Source organism: Camarhynchus parvulus, chromosome 4, assembly GCF_901933205.1.
Source record: "Camarhynchus parvulus chromosome 4, STF_HiC, whole genome shotgun sequence".
Taxonomy (NCBI): domain Eukaryota; kingdom Metazoa; phylum Chordata; class Aves; order Passeriformes; family Thraupidae; genus Camarhynchus; species Camarhynchus parvulus.
The window spans coordinates 39,932,659-39,960,656 of NC_044574.1; the positions used below are offsets into that span (position 1 = coordinate 39,932,659).

Sequence of the window (27,998 nt, forward strand, 5' to 3'; positions counted from 1 at the left end):
TCCTTCCACGGTCAAGGGATAAACTACATTCTGGCCTTGTCTATTTTGTGTTTATTGGAGTAATGTTCTGAAATTAACTTTTTCAAAGGGAATGAGAGAAGATCTGTTTTAGCTTCAAAAACTAGAAATTAGTTATATTGGCAGAAACTCAGGGGGGGAGCCAGGAGAGGCTCTCTCTTAAAGCAGCTGTCAGCATCTGCTTAAGGCAATGACTTGCCCCAGTCCTCAGTGAATTTTAGTCCAAGCAGCATACAGGGAAACTGCCCATCAAAGAAGAATGGTGTTGAAGTTAACTGATAAATAGAAGCTTGTTTGCAAGAGGTAGATATTCCCAGCGCATGCTGAATTTAGCAGTTTTGGACCATGGCAAAGTGCAGATGTTTTTTGAGTTAAACGGTTCCCATATTCGACTACTACATGCCATTCAAATTTTGCCCACCTGATGCTCCTTTGTCATGAATCCAGGACTCCCAAAACAGTTCTCAGCTGCCCTTCTTCTGGTAGCTAAAAGGGAAACTTCTGTGGTGGTTCTGTAAAACAAGGGAAAAGGCTATAATATTTCCATGGGCTGTCTAAAGTTAGCCTAGTTCTGATCAACTTAATTCTTTCTTGGCATGGTAGTCATGGGAGCAACATCTTAGGTGCCTTAAGACCTACAGTCAGGCCAACAGAGATGATAAAAAAAATTCACCCTTCTGAATTTTTGTCCTACGAGTAAAAGGTCTGAACTATAGCCAGAAATCCTAAATGTTAGTTTCTATTAATGTTTCAAGATACTGCTAGTTTTATTTCTCAGTACTTTTTTGTAAAGTATGAAAAATATTTCTTTTTGGTCCTCAGTTTAATAAAAAAACCCAATATTGTGTGATTTTATCTCAGCATACAAAGAGGAACTGACAGCATGAGTTCTCAAACAAGTAAAATACTTGCCTATTAGCTAATTAATGTATGCTATGTAGATTAAATACAAAAAGTTTCTTAACAGATAGAAAGTAAAATCTTAAAATCATACAATTATGCACCCTCTAGGGAATGTTCTCAGTCAGAATAAGACTGAAACAGGCCACAGTCAAGGAAATCAGTAACTGTATCAGCACACAGGTCTTTATGCTGAGTATTATTCAAGACTTTGTCTCGTCACTTTATTTCCATTTGACAGCTGTAAGCAAACTAAAATAAAATAGGACAAGAAAAGTACTTTGAAATCTGGAAGGAAGAGAGAGAATAGTAATGAAACCATGGAATAAATCATATGAGAGAGAAATCACATGTGCAAAAGACCCCAGCATAAAACCACGAAGACTGTGAGAGCAATGAAGGACAAAATATGGGGTATAATTACCATTATATGTGACATTAGATGGTCTCTGGTCTTAATGAATGTATGTGGAACTATTCATGTGTTGCTATTTCTTAATTATACTTTTAATATGCTGATAACTCTCATTTAATTCTTGGAATAGGGTGTCATAAGCTTTTAAAGTTTAATATTGGGGGAATCACACTTAGACATACGCAAATAACATACAAATAATTAAAACTTGATATAAAACTTTGTATTGAAAAATTTGGTGGGATTTTCCTTAGGCAATATGTCTAGATAAAAATTGGTTTAGTATAGTTCAGCTTTTGGTATTAGGGACATATGTTTCTATAAAAAAATCCCCTAGGAATGGAAAACTTTTCTAAAGTCAATTTTTAAAACCAACTTTGGCACAGATAGGCATACTCAAAATGTAAATAATATGGTAAAAAACTTTCTGCTTCAATCAAACACTTAATAAATCAAGTGCTTAGATTAAGTTATGCTGATAGAATTCTTACTGCAAACAGATGATAATGAATATATGCAGTTATATTTGCTTTGATCAGGCAATATGTATGCAAGTTTATGTGTGCAAAGATTAAAAAAAGGAAAAAGAAGATTAATCTCTCTTGCTTTTATAAAGGGGAATTTATCTGACTTGAACAATAGTCCAACCAGAGCAACTTTAAATGTCAGCCTGCAGGGAAAAGCAATCCTGTTGGTACTTAGGTATTATCTTGAAATAATGATTGTGTTTGTGGTGGAAACAGGCATTCATATCATAAAGGCTGTATTGTTTTAAAAGGGATTATGAACGATTTCAGCTTCTCATGCATAGAAATTACAAGCAGGAATTTAGTCTGTATATATGATAATCTGAAAACATAAGAACAGCATTTCTATGGAAAAAGCTTTATGAATAGAAAAAAAATTATGCATAAGAAAACATTATTTTACTTTGAGTACTGGAACAGATTGCCTAGAGAGCTTGTTGAATCTTTATCTTTGCAGATGTTTAAAAACTGTCTGGACATGGTCTGGGACAGCCTGTCATAGGTGACCATGCTTGAGCAGGGAGATGTGACAGGGTGATCTCCAAAGGTCCTAATGTTCTTTGATTATGTGCTTCATTATAATTCACCATTAATTATAGTAATGTTCATTATTATGGCTGTTATAATGGTAATGAAGATCAAATGTGTGACTGCATTGTGTATATATGAAATATTCAAACCCAGGAAGAGATGAGTTCTCTTGAACCAGAACTGAGAATGATTATTACAAAGTACTCCTCCAAGTTGTTTTCAGTCCCCTTCCCTTGTTTATCTGCCACGACTTACATTTATGTTATTATGCTGAAAAGTACTAGGCTATGTCTGAACAGCATGTGAATTTCTTGTTGAGCTAGGTAATCCTTGGTTCTTCATTTGTCAAAACACTGGAAAAGTTTGTAAGGTACTTTCCATTTGGGAGTCTTCTTGCATTGCTGCTGAAGTAATGTGAGCAATTTGTTAATACCTAGGTTCCCACCTGATATTGTTAGGAAGTATTTTTAGCATCCTAATGAATTTTCTTCTTGTAATTTGCATGCCTCTGACAGAGACCAATGTTTATGCAATGTCTTCAGCGAAAGAGTGTATGCTCTGAGATTTCCAGGTATAAACAGGCAGGTGGCAGCCAACAGAATGGCAACAGTTGGCTTCAGATTCTGTCAGACGCTAAGAAATATGGAATATAGCCTGTACATCCATATGTATACTCCAGAGCATGCCAGCTCTGCATATCTAACTAACACATGCGTGCACAGCCCTCCTGGGCAAGCCAGGTGTTTCACATGGCTTAGGAGGGAATAATACTGGTGACAGTGCCTCCTTGTTAATGATGTCCTCATGGGTGGAAGCAGTTCAGTTTTGGTCTCAGGGGACAGTCTGTGTAGGTGTAGCTTAGTCCTTGTCCCCTGGGCGCCTTTTACTTAGGCCCAGTGCTGAACTTCGAGGTTAGGACAATCAGGTTCCCAATAGTCAGAGCTAACCCCTCACTGAGAGCAGGCACTGCCCTGACAGCACGGGTGGGAGCAGAGAGAGGGGAGAACCCAGGGAAGTCAGAGCTCAGCCTCAGCCTCAGCCTTGGCCTGTGCAGGATGCTCCATGAGAAAAGAGCTTCTGTTGTCCAGCTGAGCAGGAGTGTATGGAGGATACAGCAAAGGGCGTGTGCCAGCTTTCACTGGTTTCTGGTGACCTGTTGATTCAAACTTCTTTCCAGCCTTGTTTGTTTTCATCTTGTTTTCACCAAAGGGTTAGGGGGAAGTGACTCAGCTGTGCAATCCTCACTCTTGTCTGTGATATTTCTTCAGAGTAAAATATCTCTTTTAACCTCCTACAAAAAAACCCTCCTGTCTTCCTTTTCCCTCTCTCTGTCCCTACTTACTGTTGCTATTTGCTGCTTAATTCATCATTTCAACCCTGATTCATGTTAAATTAGGGCTCAAGGCTAGGTCGGGTTAGAGGTGTTTAGGTTACATTGGAATTAGATCCAGTTTAGAAGTGTTTAAGCAATAAGGACTTTGAATTTAAAAAAAAGCAAGAGAAGAACATAAGCTTCTGTCCCATGTTATTAAAAGCAAATTTGAATGCATAAGCACAGAAAAAACCCATGTATGACATTTAGGTTTTTGCCCAAAGCCTATAAAATGTTCTCCTGCTACTAGGAGCGCTGAAACGCCTGTAAAATATAGACAGCCTGAGTGTTCAATGATTTTATTGTCATTTAGGGTGTCATGGCCAAGAAAGAAATGTGCAGAAAGTAGTATTCTGGGATTCAAAAATAGCCTGTGCTTTCCCTGTGTTGTCTGGTCTCCAAACAACCTGAGATTTATAGCTCACAGTGTCTATCTGGAAAATCTGTTTGCTTGCAGGATCTGAGAAGTCATAAAATTTGATCCTGTAAAATCCTCTGTCCTAGAGAGAGAAGGGAAAAAAATCTATTGAAGATGAGCAGTGAATCCTGAGGACTAAGAACAGAGCTTTTCCTGTCATGTCAGTGCTGTTCTCAGCTCTAAAGTAACATGAGAATTTTCTTCCTTCTGAGGCTCCATGAGCCCAGTATCTATGTCCTATGCAAATTCCAGGATTAGAAGAAGCAAGACTCAATTTTACTTTTTTTCCCCCTTAATCACTTGTAAGTGTAGTCCAGAAGTCTTTTTTCGTTGTTGTTTTTTTTGTTTAATTTTTATTTTATTTTCCTTTTATCGGGGAAGGGGGGAATTCTGCAATCTAATCTGATTTTTCCTGTGAGCAATATCATTAAAAAGGCATGTGTAATTTTTTTTTTAAACCCCATTGCAAATCACTGTTCCTTAATAAGCTAATATCAATTAAACATTTTATTTCTGCTGTCTCTCACTACCTGCTCAAAGCATTTTTTAAGTCTTAGGAAAGTTGCTTCTATAATCCTTCTTCCAACTAGTCAGTCACTGGGGAGTGTGGAGTGTCAAAATCTGGAATTAAGGCAAGGCTGATTCCTCCTTTCAAGATGCCTGCTGATACTTATTAGCAATGACTATCTATAAACTTGTAGTGAAACCAAGAGGCCCAGTCAAGGAGCAAAGGCGCATCTTAACAACTGGGCTGAACCTTTTGCTGTGCCTGTCTTTTTTGTTCTTGTTACTGAACATCATCACTGTGGAAAAGATTAATCCCAGCCAAATATTTTCAGGGATGAGGAGATTCACATGTATGATCTACCTGTTGATTAGCATTGTTTTTTTTTTAATTTCACGTGCCAGATTGGCAACAAAGAATGAAATATAACATGGTGGTATATGGAGGCAATGTAATTATCTTCTCCAGTCAGCTTGGCCTTCTCACATTGAATCCTAGGAGGAGGATTTCCAGTTACCCTCTGTATAGATAAGAAATGTTTTTTTACCTTTCTGGTATTTGGGATTCAATGCAAACACAATCTGTATTAGCTATCATTTCAGATTCTTGATTAGCATGTTTTTTCATATTCTATTAGGATGGCAAATTGTAATCACAAACTGCAATTGCAGTAATAGCAAAACAAAGTCAGGAGAGATTTTTTTTGGATATATATTACTTGAGGTGATTTGTTCCTGTTTAAATTTGTGCAGTTTGGATTTCTGAGATCATGAAAGACACCAAGTACTTGAAGTGTGTGTTTATGAAATCTGGCTCTTTTCCATAGCTTTCTTGCTGCCTCATTTTCCTCAGGTCCTCAAGACTAATCTATAATTTAATTCCATCTCTTTATTTTTTTAATACTGGACAAATGCTTTATTTTATTATTATTTCCATTGCTTCTTTTTCTCAATCATTTTCCCCATGGATCTAATACTTCTATTTATTCCCTAGAAGATGTAGACTTTTATTGTTTATATTAACCTTTATTATCTTGGTTTGTTAAAATGAAAGTGATATCCTGTAACATAGACAATTCTTATAATATGATAAATAATATTCAAAGGTCAATATAAAATTATATTAAGTAATAAATATGGTGTGTAACAGTTTCATCAGTATGTAGACAAACCGGGCTGTACCCCAGATTATTTTTTTTAACAAAATAATAATCAACTTAGTCTGTGGTTTATTTTTCACCCCTTATTCTAGTTATCTATTTAAATTCTGGTTTTAAATTAAAATAATTTTGTACTTTAAGCATTGGCTTTTGTGTTGGGTTAGCATGACCTGATTTTTGTAGTGGGGGGCTGCAGGAGTGGCTTCTGTGAGAAGCTGCCAGAGGCTTCATTCATGTCTGACACAGCCAATGTCAGCTGGTTCCAGGATGGACTCACTGCTGACCAAGGCTGAGACAATCAGAAATGGTGCTAACCCCTGTGATAAGAGATTTAAGGAAGAAAAGCTATTGTGCAGATATAACTGCACTAAGCAAGATCAGAATGAAAATAAGTGAGAGGAGCATCTCCGCAGACACCAATGTCTGTGTAGAAGGAGAGGGAGGAGGTGTTCCAGGTGCCTCAGCAGAGATTTTCCTGTAGCCCGTGGTGAAGTAGCTGTGTCCCCCATGGAGGAGCACGGGGATGCAGAGAAGCACCTGCAGCTTGTGAAGGAGGCCCACCAAAGCTGGTGGATGCCTGAAAGGAGGATGGCAGGAACTGCAGACCCATGGAGCGAGGAGAGCCCACGCTGGAGCAGGTTTCCTGGTGGGGAACCCATGTTGGAGCAGACAGTGCCTGAAGGACTGCACCCTGTGGAAGAGTGACCCGTGTTACAACAGCAGCATTATGTGGGGAACTGTTGCAGGAGGGATGGATTCAGGTTGGAGAACTCCTTGAAGGACTGTCTCCCGGGGGAGGGACCCCATGCTGGAGCAGGCGAAGGGCTTCTCTCCCTGGGCAATGGCAGGAACAATGTGTGATGAACTGACCAATTCCCTAACTCCCATCTTCCTGCACTGCTGGGGTTGAACAGGTAGAACTCAAGAAGGAGGGAGGAACGGGGGGAAGGTGTTTTTAAGGTCTTATTTTGCTTCTCGTTATCCTGCTCTGATTTTGTTCGCAATAAATTCAGTTAATATCTCTCATTCTAGTCTGTTTTGCCTGTGCCAGTATTTGGTGAGTGATCTCTCCCAGTCCTTAACTCATGAACTTTTCATTTTATTTTCTCCCTGCTGTCCACTTGTGGAGGGGAGTGATAGAGTAGCTTTGGTGGATGCTGCCATCCAGCCAGGATCAACCCACTACCTATTTAAACATTAGTATACAGTGATGTATTCCCAACTGAGGAAGTGTAACACTGGTATACAGCAATAAAAGAAAGAAAGCAAGCTCTTTCTTACATTGGGCTTTAGTATAAAATCAAATAACAACATTTGTGCACTATTACACTCCTTTTAAGTTGAACCCAATTAGATTAGCTAAATATTAAGTTTTGCATCCATATTTCTTTTCAATATCCATATTTTAAAACCTCCTTAATACTTTTATTCCTATACGTGTGGTAGAAAAACAAGTTCAGAATAAATTACCTCCTTTTAGGAGTGGGAAAATATATCACTATTTTTACCTATTTCTTCTTCATTGCTTACTTTTTTCTAAGTAGGTTTTCGCTTGTCATTTTGAACGGTGATAATTTTACTAAGTGTTGTGATATGCAGTGGGAGAAAAAAATTGATTTTTTTTTAGATAAAACTATATTTAACTAAATAGTACTATATATTTTTCTTCTTTTTTCTTTTACATTAGCCACTGTTTTGATTTTATTTTACCAAGATGTCAGGTTAAACAACGCATCTGTACTTCCTGTGAACCATGGCTTTTGTAATCTTGCAGTACAAATATTTGCCATCACAAGAGCTAAGCAATTTCTTAGCATTTATTATCCTGATTGCTTTAAATTTTTTCATTTGAAATCATTTCAAGGAGACATGGTAAGAAGCATTGATCTGTGTTTATGTGTATTGGGTTTAGGTATACTTGCTTTGGCTCTCTTCAGCAGCCTTGCCTTTTGAGAATTTTGTAACTGGAAAAGTCAGTGGCTTAATCTCCATTGTTTATAAAGGAAAATAGCAGTAAGAAAGTCTCTTAGCTTGTGAACTTACTGAAATAGGCTATTTACCTTAAAATGCCTTCAGTTCTGGGTAAGGTGACTGCTAGATCACAGTAGTTGTTATAATATTTTTTTCTCTTTTATAATTGCTGGTGGGATCATATAAGTAGTCCAGCTCAGGGCATTGTATTTGTTTTTGATAACTGATTCCATGGTAAATCATACCAGACAAGAACACTACATTCATCAGAATATTCAAATCCCTTCAACCATGAGCTAAGGGAATGTGATGTCTTTCAGTTTAAAATTTTTTTCCATTATGAAGAAAACCCAAACAGCAGCATTAGTAACAGCAACAAAAAGCCCCAGTCTCCTTTCAAAAAATGAGGCTAAAGGATAGGATACCCATGGAAAACATTTAAGGTTTTGGTATCTGTGCTTAGTCCTGACATAAAGAAAATTGAGTGCTTAATGACAACCTAATGAAAAGATGTCTAGTTACATTTTTTTTTCTTCTTGTTATGCATTGATACAACTACAGTTAAGGAACTATCCTGTTAAGAACATTGAAGCTTAATGCTAAAACATAACATTCAAAACAAAGCTCTCCCAAACTTTACTAGTAGAAAACTATTGCTGTTTGACTTCATTAAAAGTGCTCACAGAATCATAAAATGGTTTGGCCTTGAATATATCTTAAAGATCAACTAGTTGCAACCCCCCTGCCTTCTCTGTAGGCTGAAGAACTCCAGGTCTCTTAGGTTGTCTTCATAGGGGAGGTGCTTCAGTGCACTGAGCATCCTGCTTAATGTTCATTGGCAGTTCTATCAAACAACTTTATGGAATTGAATTCCCCTGCCCAATGCATTCTAACAAGATAGTGTTTGAAGTAAGAAAACTCTTAACAAGCTTATTCTGTGCCCCTTCTTCCAAAGAAAACAAACCAAACAAAGATTATTAGTAATTTGTTTTATGTATTGATGATAACTCTGGTTATGTAACCTGGAATAAGCAGCCTATAATTCAAGTCTATTTTCTAGGGATAAGCAAGGCTTATCACTCTCTTGAGGCATCAGTGGAATTTTTATTTCACTAATATTTCATGAACATGTTGTTACTTTCTATTACTATTACCTGAGGATTATTGTCATACATCAATGCAAGTAATAAAGCACTAATATTACATAGTCTTAATAGAATGTATTCAGCTTGTTGGTATTCTGTCATTATTTGGTTACATAACTTGATGCTACAATTCTGAAATTAATAGTAACTACTGTATTACTGATAATAGGCTAATAAGCTGATCCCCAAAATTGTAAACAACTAATCCCACTGCAACAGATAGTTAGTGGTATTTTTATAAAGGTCTGAGAACATTGCATTGGTCAGTCTGACTTTCCGTATAAAGCTCACCTGTTTATTTCATTGTTTCTTCATTCCTACTCTAAGAGAGGCATGAGTAAAGCATGCCTTTGAAAGAACTCACTGAATTTTCAAATATTTTCTATACCTTCATATTTTCAAAAATTTCTTTTGGTGTTTATAATTAGTAAAGAACAGAGGTTACCATTTGGATAGATCTGTCTTGTTTTGCCAGTGGCTGCTTCCTGGGACCTACTCCATCATTAGGTGGAATAAATTAAAACTCATTGGTTTGGTATGAGGAAATATTTTCAGGACATTATTTAAAGTTTATTATTCATAACAAAGTCTACTTTATTTTTGTTTACTTGTATCAGTTAAAGTCAGGGGAGAAAATTAAATGTCTTTTTTATATATATATACATATAAAGGAACTGTAATTAAAAGTAAAATATCAATTAGATTAGAGCTTCAGCTATTTATTAGATTGTTATTTCAGCTCTCTGCAACCTATTTTTTAGCTAATTGTTCCCAACATGAATGCCAAGAGAAAATAACTAAAAGCTTTACAGTACATTGCCTACTGCACTGTAGAAAAGCTGCAACTAATTGTTAGTATATCTGCAGAGTATATAGCTGCACTTCATAATTAATTTTGAAAAATAAGTTGAAATTCACCAATCAAATACTGAGTTAATCCTGAGTTTTCTAAGATTCAGTAGAAGAAAATAGGATCCTAATTTTACTTTCTAGTTTCCTAAATGTCACACAGTAGGTAATATGATATAACCTTTCATCAAAACTCTGGTTTAAATGAATGTATTCCTCAAACATAGAATTGAACACTTTACAAAAGGGCAGTTGCAATTGATTAATATTCATATCATGAACTTCTCTTTTGCTTTGCTACACTACCTTATTTTCCCTTACAAGATGAATGGTAGAAACAACCTCTTTGTAACCTAACAATGTCTCAGCATACTGGTTTTAATCAATACTGGTAGATAGACTACAATTTTACCCATAATTATGTCTTAATGCAGACTAAATATTACTTGAATTCCTGTTTTGTAAGAAGGTAATTGATGTTTATGCTCTCATGTCTATAATCCCTAATTGTCATTCTTCCTGTAGATTTTCTTCTATCTGTACAAAAATTTGCCAAGAGGAAAAATAAGATCTGAATGAGCCTCAGACAGACTGAATAATAAAAAGCAAAATACATTATGCGGTTTTAGAAAATTACACTTAAAACCACCTCTGAAATCTAGAAAGAAAAATGAATTGAGATTTTAGGCAAATTGCTTCCATTAATGTCATTGGGAAGTGGCTAGGATCCATCTGTAGTAGCTTGCTTTTTCTTTTTTTTTATTTATCTTTTCTTTTGTTTTTAAGTAGCATTATATTGTCAGGAAATATACTACTGTTCAGTAATTGTGAAGGTACCTGGAGCTTTAGGAACTCCTGCAAAGGGAAGGTAATAGAATCCCCATTAAATACTGTATCCTGGAATTTCCAGGGATGATTCACTATGCTAAAGTGTTGCTTCTTGGGGATCTCTTTCCCCCTTCTTTGCCTATTCAAATCTGGAGTGCTCTCAGATAATTGCAAAATAAATATATATCCGCTGAATATGATTTGGAGCTATATCAGATATGTATATCCATCTGCAGCACCTCACTGACTGTCTTGGTAGGCTTGAAGAAAGTACATCTTATTCTGTCTATGGATGGGGAAGTAATACTACACTGATTGTCTGAGCATATAAAGTTTAATGCAAAAGATGCACAAATAGCAGTAATTACTTCTGTAAAATCTTTATTTACGTAGCTCCTCCAACTTAGCTAAGGAGAGCTGTAGCCTGGATTTAGCTACACAAATTGGCTTGAAAAATCTTTGGCATAAAAGTGGTTTTGTTCATAGCAGTACATGTTTTAATGCAAAAGTATACACCACTTCTGCTGCTTACACCATGCATTAAGCATCTTAATGCTTAAAGAATTATAAAAACAGCAATGCTGCACAGCAGTGTAAAATTGGTAGAACGTTTTCCTATCATGTGCTGTGAAACTGCTTATAAATTTTGAATGTATTTGGTCTATCATCAAAGAACAACGTATGAAGACATCATATTAAAGAAGCTATAGCTCCAGTGGATTTCTGTAAGAGTGAGCTGCCTAAGAAATCTGTGCAGAGTAACCTTTTGTGCATGTTCTATTGGGATTTTTTTTTCCTGAGTTCAGTTCAGAACTGTGACCAGTTCTAGGCCAATTGATGATAATGAGGTGTATGGATAGAAGGGTAACAGCCAATGGAAGAATTAATCCTTAAAGTTAGCATGTAGATTTTATTAGATTTTTTTTTCATTGTGGAAAAATGACAGATTTGGAAAACAGACCTTTCTCTGCTTCAGTTAAATGAAGGAATATATATTTGGCCTTTCACTACAGCTTCATTGGGCCTCTAGGATCATTAGGATTCCTCATAGACAAGGTATTACATTGTAATAAAAAAAAAAAGCAACCCCAAAAAACAAACAAACAAAAAGATATTTTTATAGTACTACTAAACCCCAACGATTTAGTGAAATAAGAATCCTTGAAATTAAAACCCTAAACTACTACTCAGCTGCCTTTCAAGGCACGAGTAATTAGAACTTAAAAGTCCTGTAGGGTGCTTATTTGTCCTGGGAGCTACCTGCAGCCTGCTACAGGCAGGTCTTTTTACACAGCATTGCTTTGGAAATGTGTCTATATGGATTGTGAGCAATCCTACCAGAAGGAATTGTTTCTTTGAACGTGTACTAATCTGACTGACTCTGACTATTTTAAGAAAGAAATGTCATTTCATAGACTGCAATACATGGTGTATACATTTGGTACAAACAGTGTTACTGTGTCATTAGCGGGAAGCTGCTTCAATTCTGTTGGGATTTAGACAGTAACTTTAGCTCAGAACTGTTTCACCTTGAGGGCAAAGTGTTTGTCTGCTGTGCTTTACTTGATCCAAGGCTGCCTTTGAGAATAATATATGCCCTTGCCACCATCTAGGTTATTTGCTTTTATGTCAGACAGGCCTGAATAGAAAAGCCTGTGGATCTTTGCGTAGAACTTCTTCTGTGCACACTTTGTTGAAGCCTGGTCTGGAGGTAGTTTTCCTTCAGAGTATGTGGACATAGACAGGATGATATTGAACTTTTTCATATCTTTATTTCTTCTCTGCTTCCTTTTTGCTTTTAAGTAATTGTAATCTGCATGCAGAGAGGAACAACTACTTCAAACTCACCTTCCTGGATCTGCCCTGATTGTTCTTCATGTTCCTCAGGGACCTAAATCAGCAAAACAAGAACAAAATCAGTGTATTTCACAGTTTACCCTTCCCATCTCTGTGGTTGGGTTTCTCTTGGTTTGGTTTTGGTTTTAATGACAATCATTTCACTCTTGTATCAAGGCTCCCCAGATACTGTTGGGTTGCTTTCATATAGATTAATGAATTCAAGACTTCATCATGGTTTCTCCACAGGCCAGTAAGGCTTATTCTTTACACTTCAATATTTAGTAATATTTCTGGGAACACCATTAATTCTGAGCATTTCAACAGCTTTATATATTACCTTATTTTTGCCTAGCAACCTTGCTTCTCATCTTGTTTCCTTTACACAATCTTATATTCATGTGGTGCCTTAATCAATACAAGAACAACCTGTGGCATATTATTTTCTCAGAATTTGCTGCTATAAATGGTGGCAATCTCTAAGAAGACTGGGCTGTGTATGCAGAATACCAGTTCAAGAATCCTGCTGCAAACATTAAACTAAAAAGCTTTCTGCAGTAAATAGCATTCTGACAAGAGCAAGAGGAAAATGGTTCACTTTTGGCACATTCTTTCTTCCTTACCATAGTAAGCAAGGCCTTGCTTACTGCTGCTTAACAGAACAGCTTTACAAATGTAAATGTCATTGCTTCTGCTTTGCATGCATTTCTAGTTTAAATTTCAATTGTACTGCTGTTGCTAAGAGTCTGCTGAAGTCTGATTCTATAAAACTTCTTTGAAACACAAATGTTCAGCCTAATGTCATTGATCAAATTGGGTCTGAGAATAGTTTACCAGATTGCTTTGTGCAGTATGTGTGCTTGTACTCCCTGGCTGTGACCATGCTGCTATTTCACCCATGAATAAAAGGTTTCTGTACATTCGTAACTCAGAATTCTTGTAATTAAAGTTGTTGTATTAATTCAAGTGAATATATTGTTAATTCAGCTACTATAGCTTGTACATGTTTTAACAATAATAACTATTCTGGTACCTCTCTTAATAAAATATTTTCTTTAATAAAAAATATTCCATTATTATTATTGTTATCATTATCTGTATAGTACCCCTACTGCAGAATTAGCCATAAAGATAATGAACACAAAACTCATTTTCTGCATTTTAACATGTATTTTATTATATGTCTAATGGTAACTTTTCATTATAAAATGTTAGAAAAGCAAGTAACTTGACACTCTTTTTCATCAACTTCTGTAATTAATGGTGTATGCTTATTAAATTTTTTAAATGTTTGTCACATGTCAAGGAAAATCTACCATATGCTTTATACTAATTAGTACTTTGTTTATTTTAGGAATTTGATTAATTCAGCAGCCACTTTTTAAATAGACCCAGCATAGCAAAGGAGGCTTTGTCTTAGTTTTCCAAAGACAAAATAAGACTCCTTTATCAGTAGCCAACTCTGGCAGACTCATACCCAGATCCTCAGCAGATGATTCAGGCAGAACCATACGTGGGGTTCTGTATGAAATACAGTTATGTAGTTTGCCTTTTAAAAAACATAGAATTAAGTGGCATTCAGAATGCTTCTATGTGCAACATCCAAGGTTTATAAACAGTAATTTTCTTTCAAAAAGGGAAAAAAAAACCAAATAAAATTTGCATGATGTATATTTAAATGAGGCTAAGAAATGAGCATTACTTTTTCTTAAGTGGTTGGTGTAGTTTCTTAGTCCTAGCATGTCATCTACCTTTACAGATCAGCTCTTGTCTTTCTTATAAATAGCTTTGTACCTTCTTGGTAAATTAAGAGTCCCTTTGATCATCCTTCTCTACACCCATTGTTGCTAATACAAAGCCCTTCTAAATAAGACTTGGTACTATGCCAACCTTATTTAGTAAACATGATATCAAAATGTTTTAAGAGATGTTGATAGTGTTTGTGTATTAAGACAAAAAAAAATAGCACTAGAAAAGGAGCTTTTATACCTTGGAAAAACATTTCTGTATATTTAAATAAGTTTCTTTGCAGAGCCTCATTTGATTTATATTGGAAATAGTTTATGACTTACGATTTGTAGCAATAGTAATTTTTATGGTCAACCATCTGTGATAGTTTTTAGTTCACAAACATAACAGAAAATCTGACATTGTCTCCATGAAAAGTTTACTTTAAATTCAGCCTTTTGGGCTCACAGGAAAGGTTTCTTTACAGTTCTAATATGTTCTGCATTAATACATTTCATCAGGCTGATACACTGTAATGCAACTCAAAGCCATAAAATGCCATTCAACCTGTCTGAATAATTTGTTTGGATAGTGTTAAACTCAAAAGCATTTTGCTATATTGAAGCTGATAAAAGTATCCTAGAATGCAAAATGGTTGTTCTGTTTACAGATGCCTCATAACAGTAGGTACCAATATAGCATTGTAGTTCGTGTAACCCTTTTAGGCACATAGGTCCAGAATGATTAAATGAATTATTATATATATATATATATATATATGTATGTATGTGTGTGTGCATTTATATAAAATTTATTTATATATCATTTTTGATTGTTAACATGTTGGGTAGAAATATTTTGTTTATATATCATAATGCAGTACAGGAGAAAAATAACAGAAGTATGTGTAATGGTAGTTTTATAAAGTCCTCCACACATGTGTTTATACAGAAGTATGATTTACTTAATACTGTGATGCTTGCACATTTATATATTTTCTAATAGTACATGGGTAGAATTTTGTTGTTTTCAGGCCAACAAGCGTTAAAATCTTAGCCCATTGCACAAATGCAGGTGGAAATAAATGTCATTATGAACAATTTATTCATTATGAACCATACTGAAAGTTTCAATAGTTCATTTACCTCTCTCACATTCCAAGACCCTGAAAAATTTGTTTATTTGTTTGTGTGTTTCCCATGAGGACGAGCAGTTCCTATTTCCCTGAGCATCTGAAATTAATTTTTCTAAGTTGCAGGTGCTTTTAACGTTGGGTCACTAGCATAATTCATTACTTCTTACTGATTTTCTACAGAAAATATTTGATATCATTTATCTTTCAATATTAAGGAGGAATCTGTATTTAATTCACTCTCAGTGTAAACTTGTCTATGTTTATTAACTCTGTGGTTTCTGTTGAAAAGTCCTATCTAGCAAGATTTCTCTAGGCAGAAAACTATTTTCTGAGTTCAGAGATGTTGCTCCTAATTTAGTCACTGGTTAATTTTGAAATAAATTGAGGCATAGAGACTTTTCTTTCTGTGTGGGTGCTCTTTGCTGCTACCAAGCATCTTGGTCCAAGGAATATCACACCAAGGTTGGTCTATGATCTCCTAAGAAAGTCTTTTCTTTCTAGTTTGAATGTCAGCTTAAAGGGTGTTTTGAGAAAGCTAAGCTATGAAAGTTTGCTCCAAAATCTTGAGCTGAAATTAAACCAAATAAAGATATTAGAAAAAAAAAATCTGAAAAGATATGTTCAGTTAATGCCTCCTTTCCTTGAAATCTTAATACAGTTCATTAAAAAAAACAAACCGCAATCTGGTTTTTTTTTCAAATGTCAAAATTTCATCTAAATCCTTTTGTTTCTACTCTGAACTTTACCAAGTTTGTTGCATTCTTTTCTTCCTAAAAAGTAATTCTCATCCTAACTAGTGTTTTTCTTCTCCTTTGATACCAATATTTGACTTCTAATGTTGTTTTCCTGCAAGGCTACTCTGATCTAATAATCAGTTATTGGATTAAGTCTTTAGAATCTATTGCAGCTTTGTTGGCAAAAAATTCCATTCTTCTGATTTCAAACTAAAGAAGGGAGAAAAGACTAGTGAGTTTTGTGGAAGTGAACAGTGTCTGTGGAGCCCATAAAATTGCACTATCTGAAATGCTAACACAACTTAGCTACATCTTGACTCTAAATCTTGGTGATTGGTTGATATTTTAATAAGCACAGATTTCTTATCATGAACAAGATTGTCTGAGTTTACACTGGCCTATTAAAGGCTAAGTTTCACTGCATGACTTCTAAGGATATATAAAATAAAAATTACAAGCAAGTTTTCCTTTAGAAGACTTGAAGAAAGTACTGGACAGATTCTCTAAACCAAATACTGACTGTTGTGTAAAATGAAATGCAAAAGAAATTCAGTAATACTAAAACTATTGCTTTAAATTTAGTATAGCATGAAAATCAGAAATGGCATGAAAATTGATTCTGGTAAATTCAGCACATCATATCCAGTATTTCAGGAAATACCATTCATTTGGTTTAGGAAATACTAAAAATGTATCTAGTACATCACATTTTACTGATAATCAATTTTTTCCTTTTTTTTAATATCTTATTAGTGTTTCTAATGTAGTCATGGAGAAATTTGAAGATATATTTTCCAAATACACAGAAGTTTTGACACAGTTATTTGTTTAAAAAGAAACAAGAAAAGAATCATTGACTTAGATTTGTAAAATTGGCTTTCAGGGAACAACAGAAATACTGCATCACTAGCCAAATTATTTATTTTTTTACAAAATTAAAAATGTTGGAACAATATGTTTTACTTGTTTGAGGATAAGATGGCCTTATGCTTAAGTTAATGTTAACTAAACATTTCCATGTCCCTGAGAATTAGAAAATATTAACAGATACGCTGTTAAAGGACATGTGTATTGGTGTAGAGGTATTAACTTCTTTCTGTAGATTTCTATGTACAGTCTGGATGCTTTTAAGACTAAATGAATCTGTTATGAGCACAGTAAGAACAATCCTTGGTGTTTATAGGTAAAATAAAACAGTGCAATTAGTACTGAAGGGTAATCAGCACACTCTCTTTGTTATCAAAAGCTGAAATGCTTAAAAATTTAGAAGTGTTTTGCATTTAGCCTATTCCTAATGCTATTTTTACTGGCATAACTTTATATAGTAGCAAATATTTGAAGAATTGCAATACCCAAAATAAAGAGCATTTTTTTGAGCAAATATTGTGTAAAATCGAAGTTTGACGTTTTGGGGGCAGGTTAGTGCCTTGGGTAAATTTTCATGCTTCACAATTACATCATGGGACAAATCCTAGTTTTACAGGGAGTTGTGCAGTTGAATTATGAGCATCTCCCAAGACAGAGGTCAAGTGACAGAGACTGCATGGCCCTGTTGGGTAATGTGTTCCGGCATATCCAGTCATTTTGGGAGGGAAAAAAAAAAAGTGAAAAACACTAGTTTAAAAATGGGTTATATATGACTCTTTAGGCATCAGGCAAAGTGTAGTTGATTTTACTTTGGAGCAGGATGGAGGAGGAACTACACTGTCTCATTTGGGTCATGTATGTCTATGATTTTATGATTTTGTGATAAATAATTCTGAAATTAATATATTTTTCTGCTCTTAATTGCAGCAGGAAAAGAATCATGAAAGCTCAAGAAATAAAGGTAAGTGCCAATTGTTTTCAAAATGTGGACATTTTTATAATTATCACAAATGTAGCATTAATTTTTGGTAAAAAACTTCCATATGGATTGTTTGCTAAGTATTTTAGTGTTTGAAATGACAAATATATTTTTAGGAAAGGGATTGAAATTTAGAAAGTAAATGTATTAGCTACTATTTTTGGAACCCTGAGATGAAAAACACTGATTGCTGCACTCTGGATGGGATGGGCTGCACAGTTTCTCACAAAGTTCATGTCTTTGACTATGGCTGGTTATTATCCTTCCATAAAACATCAGTACCATCAATTTAGCTACTCCCTTTCCATTCAGTAAATCTGAAACTGGGTGCAATTCCAATTTTTGCACAAATTAGTCATGTCCTAACGGGTTGCCTTGCAAAACAACCTTTCTGGGTGGTCTTTGTGTACAATTTATATTTTCACTGCACCTTGCTCTGTGCAAGCGGCTAAGCACTGTCTGAAATAGAATATCCAGGTTAAAGAAACAATCTTTTATCAAGAATATTAAGACTTGCAAAGCTCAAATGATAATTTCACACTTTTTTTTTTGCTAAAAGAAAGTATGTTAAGAGAGAGAACATCCAAACCTCTTCATTAAAAATTGCTAAGCAAGCAATGAAAATCAAAACTTTAGTTTTTTATAGACATAGGATATGAGATGACTTAATACAAATTGTAAAAAAGACTGTGACAACTCAGATCAGATTACAGGAATAAATGATTTGTGAATACTGAAGCATTCTGAAATGGGCCATTGTTTGTGAATTTTTATGATTTATGACAGCCATGTATGATGTTTGACAGTCTTTCTCACACACCCCACCCCATGCTGTTGCCAGGTGGTCATCATGGTATGTATGTGAGCGACAAGTAGCAGTAGGAACAAAGTAATGAGCTGGATGGGAGTGCCCATCTTATTCATCAGCAGTTAATTTAGTGAACTAACTACGGAAACAATTTTCAAAAGATTGCCAAGTGTTGTGCACACCTTCCACCAAACTAACCCATTAAACTCTACTTGAAGGGAGATATCCATTTTCTCCAGCTAGGCAGTGATACTGGTGCTGAGCTGCACAAAATTTATTGTGATTTTATCTGTAACATCACTTGAGGAAATATTTAATCTACTAAACTTCCTGCAAGATATGTTTGTCTCTGCCTAAACTGACAATTCAACTTGGAAGATTTCAGTGGTCTGGAAAACTAATCATGCACAGAGTAGTCTTTGAAACATATATGTATCTACAGATATACTTTGCATAATGCTATTTTGAGGTGAGTTTATTATTGGGTTTTTTTGTGGTGTTCTCTTTTCATATTCTTTGAATTTATTTGTTTTCATGTGTTCTTTATCCATGTAGTTGCAAAGTTTCAGGAAGATATTTTTATTTCAGTTACAGCATTTAAAATCTTAAAAATCTATCTACTTAAAATACTGGTTGGTTCAGATGAAACAGGACTAAATAAATGTTTCAGCATAAGTATTTTTATCTTGTCAACAAGTAACTGCAGTTCGTATGCAGTATCTAAATGTTTTGTGCTCTGCATATGTTCTTCTGGGATGGGTAAATTTTCCTCAACTTCTTGGGATGGGTTTCTTACAATATTCCTTACACTCTACATATTTCAACCACTTCATATGGCAAATGGACAAAATGTTTTCTGTGGTTTCTTAACAGTTCTGATGCTTTCAGAAGCAATCTTGTCCTCTTAATTCAGAGGGCAAGTTCATCCTTACCAAGTGAAATGCTGATGTCTCTGTTGTGCCTTAGAACTTCTGTTGAAGTCAGTAGTTCAGTATCTAATTTTTATTAATAATTTCATTAGGTTGTATTTTTAAGAGAGCAGCAGAATTCAAGTCAAATGCTTTTTGGTTTCAGCAGGGTCAATGTATTAGTATAAAGGAGCATTCTACATCTTTTATTACATTACAAATTCCTATGAATTTTTCATTTTAACTAATTTATAAAAAAATGCTATAAAATACATCTGGTTCCTATTTTTATTTTAGTAAGTATGTTTTTATTGTTCTAGAGTGGTTTTTTTCCTCCTGATACATTTCTGAGCAGTTTGTTTTTCCCATCTGTTGCTTCTGTTTTCAGCCTCTAAGTCAATCACACCAGCATAGAAGCCAATACTCAAACACCCGCTGTTCTGACACTAGTCCCATCTCTTTTTGATCTGTGATATTCTTTTTCTTGTTTTACTTAACAGGTAACAGATCTTTTTGTACCCTGTTTGAGAAAAGCAACACTGCTTTTATGTAAAACACTATGTTAACATTTTACAGTTTTAATGGATGTTGGCAAACTTCCTTATGCTTCCAAGAATTTTTTGTATGTGAAAATGATTATCACCAGGGCAAAATACAAATGAAATTAGTTTTATAACACTTCTGTAATGTGAAAGAAATAACAAGGCAATTACCAAACAAACCTTGCTAACTTTTAATTACTAGCTTGAAGTCCCATTTGACCTTCCTTACCTTGGTTTTCCAGTGTTAACTCCTTCAGACAAAAGAATGTTTTGTTTCCAAACTTGTGGAAGATAAAATAGAAAGTTTTTGTGATGATTTGGAAACATCAGAAATTGTGTTACATTTAAGCAATGTGCAGAATTTTCTTCCCAGCCTATGTTTGACTTTGGAGACACTAATGTGCTTTTAATAAATAACATTATAAACTTTAAAGTAGAAATAGTTTCTGACAATATTATTCTGAAAAAATTTTACTTCTGAAGTACCAGAAGGTTAACCCATTTTAACTATTTGCCAAATCTTAAAGGCATCTCAATTCCTTTTCACAGAAAAAATACTGGAACACAGGAAATGACTAGCTACAAAAATATTTCAGCTAACTGGTAGCATTTCAGATCAGTCCCTAAGCTTAGTAATAGTTTTAATTACTAATATTCAAATATTGATTTTTTTTTGAGAATTAAAAAATTGGTTTCCGTATAGAGAAACAATGTGTAATATCTTTCTAAAAAGCCACCAGCAAAATCAGAAAAATGTCTTAATTTAGGCCAAGAGTAAGGCAGTTTAGTAACATTGAGGAATGATACAATAGTGTAACTTTGCCTAATACTTCTAGCAACTTAACACCTTTTGAAAGATAGAAAAAGTGCTCCACCTAAGATTTGGAAAATATGCACTTTTCATAACATTTTCAAAGTGTGCATGCAAATAATTTTAATTATATTAATTTGAAGAATTTTTTACTTTGGTTAAGAGCACCTGTTGAGGTGTAGCATACCAGCTGTATAGGATATTTTAAAATGTTTGCTAGCTACTATTGATATGAGCTTTGAATATCACTAACACTCAAAATTCAACCATTTAGAGAATTTTGACTGACATAATTTTAATTACAACTTGAGTTTCTAATTGTACTCAATACTTTTCACTTTATGCTTACCTTAATAATCTGAATGTAAAACCATTATTGACTCACAGATTAGTTTCAAAAACATAATTATCTATGATTATGAACATATTGCCTGACTCCTCTGATATCATTAACAAACATCTGTTCCTTTTTTAATCTTTAGCTACCAAAATTAGAGAGGAAATCATATAGGCATCACCTGTATATCTTACTTGCTTTTTCCTCTTTAAATAGTTAGCATACCTTCACAACATTCCTGGTCTTTTCTGAAATCCCAGATTGATGTAATCTTTTTCTATGAACTCATGAATGTAAGACATGAAGAAATGGAAAAAAGCTTAAGAAAATTTAAAATTTAGGGTATTTAAGGGACAAAATCAGTAAGGCCTTATTTGAATAATAACTTGTAAAAGTGAAATTGTGTCTGGAGATACTCTCAAATGCCAGTGGGTGAACAAACTGTTAGATCTATTCTGCAATATGTCTGGCTGTTATTACTTTTGGTAATGGGCAAAGCTATGCATGTTCTGGTGCAGAATACATGATATCAGCATCCTTTGTCATGTTAAAACCGTTAACTGTGGCAAAAAATACAGTTCATTACATTCTGTAATGTATCCAGTGATTCAGTTTGTCTACTCAAGCATTATTATAAATATTAGAATAATTATAATAATATATTAATATTATAATAAGTATAAATATTATACTATACTATTGTATGTAATAATGTATGATAGATTAATCATATAATTATTATATTAAAATAATTAATTATTCTTAATTTGTTTTTCAACAGACCTCTATTAATTCTGTGTGGTTAGAATCTGAACTGCAATCCTCCTGGACTGAACTGACTAATGTTTTAGTTTGTTATGCTCTGGTAGCTTCTATACTAGATCAGTACATTTCAGAAAAAAATGTAGCATTTTAGAGAATATGTGTAGCAGCAAAAGATTGGTAATTGTTTGTCCAATCTGACCTATGGTTTTTGTCCTGAAGTTCTTTTCTTTGTCATTATGTTCTAAGTTACCTGAGTGAATAAACTTTGAAGAGTTGTATGAGGATTTTTGAATTAGGTGTGCCAAATCCTATCCCCTTTATCCTGTTCCGTTCTCCTCCAAGGCCTGGTCAACTGAAACTCAAATCTCTTTGTTCCTTAAGAATTGTCATAAGAAATGGAGTTCTGTTTTGCACCTGAATAATTCTCTTTTCCCTTTCTTACAGAAGACCTGTTATTAAGTGAATGCTTTGGAGTGTTCTTTCTTTATTATTATATTGGAATGGCTTTACCATGATTAACATTTATAGAAATTACAATGGAAAGGTCTGAATCAATTCAGATTGTGAAATGCATTTAAAATAAACAAATTTATGCATGTGTGAAAATAATTTTAGTATAACAGTTAATCTTAGAGTTTATTTTTCAGCATACTTGAAGCTCATTTTTAGAAAGTAAAGTGTGTGAATCAGTGTCAGATATCAGTTCTAGGTGGTATCTTTGGTAACAGTGTGATTACCTGACACAGAAAGTATGCACCCAGAGCAAGGTCTCTACTGTATATACAGATTTATGAAAATGTTTTCTTATTTCTTTTAAGCAAAGCATTATTTGACAATGCTGAAATCCAATTTTGATATTTATCTGTCAATACAGCACAGTATTTGTATATTTACCTAGTCAGACTTGCTACCAGTGTAATGCCATGGACATAAACAGTGTAAACTGCACAAATATGGCCTCACCAGTTGTTATCTTGAGGAAAACACACTTTATCTTTGCCAAGAAATTAATTAAAAAGGCTAAAGTAATAACAAGTGAATACAACATGGTGCATATATTTTACAGAATTGCAGCATTTACCTTAAGATAAATCCTAGACCTACATTCCATACTAATGAAAAATTGCCTGCAGTTTTATTGTGTTAGTGTCAGGGGAGGAACAGTATCACATGGAGTTTCTTGAGTGTTTTGTTACAAATTATGTCTGCATTTTCACAGAGGAGTTATTTCCAACTTTATACTGCTTGGCTGCAACATTTCCAAGTCCAGTTTTGCTATGAGACTAAAAAAAAAAATAATTAATTATGGAAAAATTCACAGCTGTCAGTGTATATTCAAAAAATCAATTGGAATAATCAGATGCATCTTTAATTTTTTGTAAATGCATATCCATTATTTCCACTTTCATCCATTATTTCCACTTTCCATTGCCACTTTTTAAAACTATGTGGGGGGATGCACATATATATTCTGATAATGATTACAGAGATAGCTACTGATACTTATTATGTATAATTTTTATAAAAATGATCCTATATATGTTATGTAATAGTGTATATATAATGATAGTGGAGAAAATATGAAAGCAAAAATATTCCACAACTGTGTCTATTGCATTCATAAAAGGATGAAATTCTTTGTGCCTGACTTGTTAGCAGCTTTAAGAATTATACCTACAAATAATTTCTTTCTTCTCTGGATTTTCTTTACAGCAGGAAAATGTACATCTGAGTTTGGTTTTCTTCTCATATGTAATATTCATGACATTCAGAAATTTGGAAGGGAAAAATATGGTCTTTGTCAAAATTCCGTGCAAGAACTCTTCTCCAATATGATATATCTATTCCAACAAGAGATACAATGGTTATTTCTGCATGTAGTAGCATAGTAGAGCTAACATAAGAGAATGGTATCCCTGTTTTGTTTTTTGTAAAACATTCATCTGTGTCCTCCTAAAATTTAAGTTGCATTCTGTTAAATTATTAAATCTACTTCAAAGCAGACATTGTGAACTTGACAAGAGAGAATAAGTTCAGTGGTATTCATGAAGTTTCTCTCTGTAGTGCACAAACATTTAACTTGAACAGATACAGTGGAGAAGAGATTCAGCACTGGCAGGGGAGGGGAGTGCTGAATTCTGACTGGAATACATATTCATTTCTATTAAGACTTTACTATCTTTAAAGAAGTCACTCAGAGGATGAATGTAGCAATTTTAGTTATTTAAATTTAAATGTATTGGTAGTCTGAATTTTAATGTTGTGTGACCCACAAAAGACTTTGAATAGCAATACAGTTTGATTTTTTTTTTAAGCTTCCATGTAAGAGTAGCTACTGTTTAACTTGAATGTTATAGTGAAAATGTTTTGGGTAATTTCTTGTGTTGTTTCAGAGTAGGCTGAGAAGGGCTAATTAATGTGACTTGACTTTAAGTTAGTCTATTCTTTTATTATTAATAATGTTGAGGTTTTAAAGTTAAAAATTAATGCTAAAAGCATTGTAGTTTCATATATTTAGATTCTTTTTTGTGCATAAGACAATATGTATTTTCAATAATGGCTTTCATTTACCTCTTTCATCTTAAAAGGGGTGCATGAACAACAGATGGCTATATGAGGTAATTTGAATTAGCTCTTGAGCACTGAATGTTTGCATTACATTCACAGAAAAAGTACTCTTGGATTCTTTAATACAGATATATATACAGTAGTGCAGTGTCTGTAGGCTATGCATGCCATGTTTCTCACATGTAGTGAATATTCCTTTGATTATGCTAACAATAGAAATCTAAATGTAAAATGGGTCATTTCCTGTGAAGCTTAGGTGGTTTAAAGTATTATCTACCTTTTCTGTGTACCCTATGCCTTTGTAGAGCCTTCATTCTCAGAATGAAAAGCAAAATATGATTTGTATCAGCACCACAGATATCTTAGTTAAGTTTGGCATATAATAGCCAGGTGGAACAAGCTGTTTCACACTACTTGTGATGTAGCAGGCAATTATTATGACCAAAAAGAAACAAATGAGAATGATAGAAAGTGCAGCTCACATTTTACGTAACAGACTGCTGAAGCAAAATAATCTTCCTATCTGAACAACTTGAAGTTTTCCTTTTAGAATAGATTTTCAAAAAGCAAAGTGCATGTCAGAAACTATCCTAATGCTATTAAAGGAAAAACTTGTGGTTTATTTGCAAATAAAAAGTATACCAAGTAATAGCTAAAAATGTATATTAGAATTTATACTAGAAGAAAGCAACTTTTGTTATTGTGTTTTATTTGCCTGTAGCATAACCCTTGCTTTATCAGTAGATCTCAGTATTATCTCTATGTTTGTATTAAATAGTCTGCTGTGATACCTCGTTACTGCACAGAAAGGAGGCCATGGTATTTATATCACTGGAAAAGATATACATAGAGATAATTTTTAAAATCTATGGTCTATAATAATTTTTTTAGATATGAACTTAAAATCCAATGTAGGCTATAGTTCAGTTATGTGGAGGGATAGAATGTGAGAAAATAAAGATAGTGCAGAAGGTAATCTCACCCCTGAGGAGTTGCAGCTGTACTAATCACCAAAGATTAGGAGCAGGCCTGCCCTTAATAGGCCACAGCTGTGTCCAGTAAGAAGACCAGTGCTACAAAAGAGCAGGTTAGCTGGTGGAGAAGGGAGTTGGAGTTTGTTGGCTGTGCTGTGAGGAGCTGCGCATGAGAAATCACTGAGAAGGTATGGCACTTTTGCAATAAGATGACAACACACTTAGACTATTCATAGAAGTATTTAAAGTTGAGAAAGGGTTGTCATGAAAGAAAAAGTGAAGTTGAGTAGGAATACATAGCATTCAGAAGCAAAAGAACTGAGTAAATACTAGTATTTCAGAAATAAATTCTATTTAATTTATATATATTTTCAATAAATACCTGTAAATAAGTATTTTTTCATTCAGGTATGAGGCCACTGGTTTTTATTGCATATTTATAACACTGACAGCTGTCAACATAACTTACATATAGGTTTTCTGTGCTGTTTATAGGCCATAAACTTTTAAGAACACTTACGTAGAAAAAATCTGATACATTTGTGTTACATAGAAGAAATTTCCATACTCATGCCATCTTAAACAGAAGTAATTTTTTACATTCATATAGTTTTCTTCAGAATGCTATTGATTATGCATGAAAAACATATTTTCTCCAATAAAATAAGTCTTGCAAGCAACTTATTGGACAATCAGAACTTACAAAAACTTGAAAAATGAGTCTGTTGAACACAATTTCCGCCTTAAATCTCACTCCCAATTATTGCAGCACTGTGTATCATTCAGATGCTGGTTGAGACAATTACAATATTCATTTTTTGCCTTTGTCTTTGAATAGCGAGGGTTGATGTGTTTCATTATCATTAAGGTCGTGTTCTGGTTTACTCCGAGCACGCTCTTTTGTCACTTGCCTTAGACACCAGAACATGATGGATGGTGTCAGATCCTGTTAAGGTTTACATCATAACTGAAAGTAGGTGTTACAGTGGAATGCAAATTACAGGCTGCTAAAATGCCTGTCACTAACAATTACGGTGGGGCAGTATAAAATTTCTCATTTGTTTCCAAAGGTCAGATTAATAAAGCTGTGTGGCACATTATCATAAAGGGTGGACCCAGCTGTCTGTTTAGATTATGCTTAAGAGTCTAGTGTTTCTAAGGAAACTTTACAAGGAATGAATGCACCCATTTCAACTAGCAGTTTAAATGTGGGTAATTATTATCTTCTTCTGAAGGGATCCAAACCAGAAGTTGCAGTCTGTCCTGGGTGTATGATGTTTGTATGTCCTGGGTATATGATGTTTCTCTGTCCTGTTGTCCTGCCAACCCAGGACACAGTCACTCAAATGTCTTTCTGCTTCTTAATTCATATACATTTTTTTTCATATATATATATATGTATATATTAGACTTTTTGTATAAATTTGTTTTTTAATCCTCAAATTTAAAGTAGCTCCCCAAGACCTGAAAAGCTAATTCCTTAGATGAATGAGCTGTAAACTAAAATGCATCAAATAATAAAAATAGGTCTACTCATGTATAGTCCTACATGACGCAAATTAGAACAAGGAACTTAGCTATTTAAATAAAACATTTGAATTCTATTAAAACAATGAATAGATATGTTATAGCTTAAAAATAAATTAAAGAGTAAAATTAAAAATCCAAAATTCTTTGATTATGCAATTGTGCAAATCTTTAGCAAATGAATACAGCTTTCTTCTAGTCTTCCTAATAATAAAATTTCTGGTCATTTTTCAAATTAGCTTTTTAAATATTTGCTGAAATGTAAAAATTAATTTTTATTATTAAAAAAAGGTGGTGGTTTGGTTTTGTTTTCTTTAAATATACATAACAGCATACTGGGAAGAAAAAAGTGAGACCTCTGATTTGTCAAGAGGTTGGCAGTAGAGTGACTGAGATCTAGATCTGAATATACTGTTGAAGGAATTAATGTTTTAGATTGAATTTAATTTAATCATAAGCAAGTATAGAGAATGGTTACTCCAGTGACCAGACGGTGTTTTTAAGTAAAATTTAAGACAGACACAGTTTGTTTCTCCTAGCAGAATGGGATACTTTGAAAGTATATTGATACAAATGCTTGAAAAAAGCATGGGACTCCTGAAATGAAAAGTTAGGTAGATTATAATAATTTTAAACAAGAGGCAGAACTGCTTGCAGGAAGATATTTCTTCATGTGCAGTTTTCTCCTCTTTGCATGAATTAATATAATATTAAAAAATGCTGTGTGTGATCGTGTGCAAATGATGAAGTAAGAATTGAATGGAACATCTTTCAAGAGCAATTTCCCTGGTTCTGTGAAACTAAGCAGGACATTTTGTACTTTACCTGTACACAAATTTAT

At 34.1% G+C, this 27,998-nt stretch overlaps 1 protein-coding gene across 2 annotated transcripts in view; it reads left to right on the forward strand.

The window, feature by feature from the left end:
* FSTL5 (follistatin like 5) overlaps positions 1–27,998 on the forward strand; it is a 268,652-nt gene that overhangs the window by 23,951 nt on the left and 216,703 nt on the right. For both annotated transcript variants that reach the window (XM_030947751.1, XM_030947752.1), the window contains exon 3: positions 17,866–17,899. In XM_030947751.1, the coding sequence (XP_030803611.1) occupies positions 17,866–17,899 (34 nt within the window). The remainder of the gene's footprint in view (positions 1–17,865; positions 17,900–27,998) is intronic.